At 26.3% G+C, this 2,295-nt stretch overlaps 1 protein-coding gene across 2 annotated transcripts in view; it reads right to left on the minus strand.

Moving 5' to 3' along the window:
• The window catches only part of Pi3K68D (phosphatidylinositol-4-phosphate 3-kinase catalytic subunit Pi3K68D), a 38,615-nt gene that overhangs the window by 11,747 nt on the left and 24,573 nt on the right, over positions 1 to 2,295 (minus strand). For both annotated transcript variants that reach the window (XM_014429881.3, XM_067047790.1), the window contains exons 23-25: positions 1,980 to 2,135; positions 1,752 to 1,902; positions 688 to 844 (exon numbers count right to left, since the gene is read on the minus strand). In XM_014429881.3, the coding sequence (XP_014285367.1) occupies positions 688 to 844; positions 1,752 to 1,902; positions 1,980 to 2,135 (464 nt within the window). The remainder of the gene's footprint in view (positions 1 to 687; positions 845 to 1,751; positions 1,903 to 1,979; positions 2,136 to 2,295) is intronic.

Consider the following 2,295-nt stretch of genomic DNA (forward strand, 5'->3'; position numbering starts at 1 on the left):
TATATTTGTGTGTGTGTGTCAGAATATGGTGAATTTTTGTGGGATAGGAGAGAGCGGAGGAAGTGGCCTACATTCTTGCTAGACTGCCAAGAATAAATAACAATAAAAATATTAAAATATGTACTTATCTATGATTAGTGGATATGTAGTTTATCTTAATTAAAAAATAACATTAATCGCAATAATATCAATATTTATATAAAAAAATGTCGGTATCAAAATTTTGGGTTCTAATTTGAAGATAAAAATAGTTGAAGGAGAATGGAAAGGGTATGAATAAAGGAAATGTACATAAAGCATGTTTAAAAATTATAATAATAAGGAAAACTTTAAGGCTAAATTTTTTTAAAAACTACAATACAGAATAGCTACTATGTATACTGTATACTAGCAACTATAATTATTTCTGACTATAAAATTAATAAAACGTAAAATGAACTTTTTTCAAGCAACATATAATGCAATGATTAAATACAGAATTGAAAAATAGATTTATTTAAATAATCAGAAGAAAATGCAGAATTTTTTTTATCATCAACCAAAATGGTGCCTAGAAAAGTTAAGTAACTCCAAATAAACCAAAATCATAGTTTTATAATAGATATAATAATTAATTAAACTAACACCAATACATGGAAATAAAGACAAAGTATGCATATTTTTAGAGTAGTTAAATTTAAAACTTACCAGTCCAAACAAATTTAATAAAATATTTCCTCTCTTTCTAACAATATTAAAAGCATTGCAACATAAATCTACAAAGTTGTGAAACTTAGCAGATGGTTTATCACCTCCATTAATCACATATGCCATATCAGATGTCAAAACAAATGGTGTACGATCTCTGAAATTTAATAAATAAGTTATAGAAAAAATACCCTAGTTTTAAAATTATACTCATAATATTTATAAATAAGTACAAAAGTGATAGTGATTTTAATAAGTAATTCAAAAAAATATTTTTAAAACGATATATATATAACACACATATATATAAACTTGGGGATAACCCCAGACCAACCCCCATTTTACAAATTACAAGACAGTTCATTTTATTGTACTACTTGTTGCTCAAATTGTATAACTGTAATTTACATGTGTTCTGTTGTTTAGAATGATTTTTTCTTTTTTAAGGGTGAGTATGACACTGCAACTCCAGTTAAAGTCTGGATAATTTGATGCAGACTACCATTTTCATTCGTTCTTTTTTTCACAAAATGCATTCTTCATCAGTTAAATTCCATTTTTATGACCTATTTTTATCATTACACCTTACATATAAAATAAAATATAACAGTGATCACTAAAAACTTGTTTACATTTATATATACACTTACATACACATATATATATATATATATATATATATATATAAAATTTGTACTATCTCATGGTATGGAAAATAAAATCTTATCAAAAGTAATTTATACTGACTGAGGTTACAAAGACATAGAACACAGAAAATACACTGAACACAGTTATGGGTAATAACAAGAGCACAAGAAGAACTCTAAAAGAATATAAAAGGAGGAGAAAAGTCTGCCTACTTCAAGAGAATGTGCAATAATGGTGTGACAACATTCATCATATTATCTAAATGAAATAGCTAAAATATTTCCCAATTGGAGGAAATCCACATGGTGATAAAGATATTTTTTAGCACAGAAATCATTAAAAAATATTTATAGTAAACACACAATATGAAAAAAATTACCAATAAAAGGATAAGATAAGACTAACAAGAAGCTTACCTTTTGAAATTACCAAACATTTGAGCATCACCTAAAAACTTTCCAAAGTCTATGTGAAATAAATGGCCAGAAGTTTTAAGCATTATATTGTCATTATGGCGATCACATATACCTAGGACATAAGTAGCAACACAATATCCAGCACAAGATGCTAAAAATAAATAAAAAAAAATTATTAATCTAATTTAATTATTATTGACTTGAAAAACTTAACTAAAAAAAAAAAACCTGTGAAATTTGCAACAGCTCTTTCATAATCAAGAGCGGAAGGATTATGTTTAGCAAGCCATTCAGCTATTGGCCACTCTTTAAAAGAACCAGTAACACCAAACTCAACTTGAATTTTTCGTAAAGTTTCAGCTTCAGGTACCATTTCAATCATTCCTAAAACAAATGGTGAAATTTTATATAAAACATTTAATTTTAATGACTGAACTAATATAATTCAACATTTCTTCGCATTGACTTAAGATGGTTATGGAGTACAGGTTTGTAGGTTTGTACAGTATCAACTTTATGACTAAATATGCAAATATATATACAT

This window comes from Halyomorpha halys, unplaced genomic scaffold (genome assembly GCF_000696795.3).
Source record: "Halyomorpha halys isolate HHAL.00 unplaced genomic scaffold, Hhal_1.1 Scaffold833.1, whole genome shotgun sequence".
Taxonomy (NCBI): domain Eukaryota; kingdom Metazoa; phylum Arthropoda; class Insecta; order Hemiptera; family Pentatomidae; genus Halyomorpha; species Halyomorpha halys.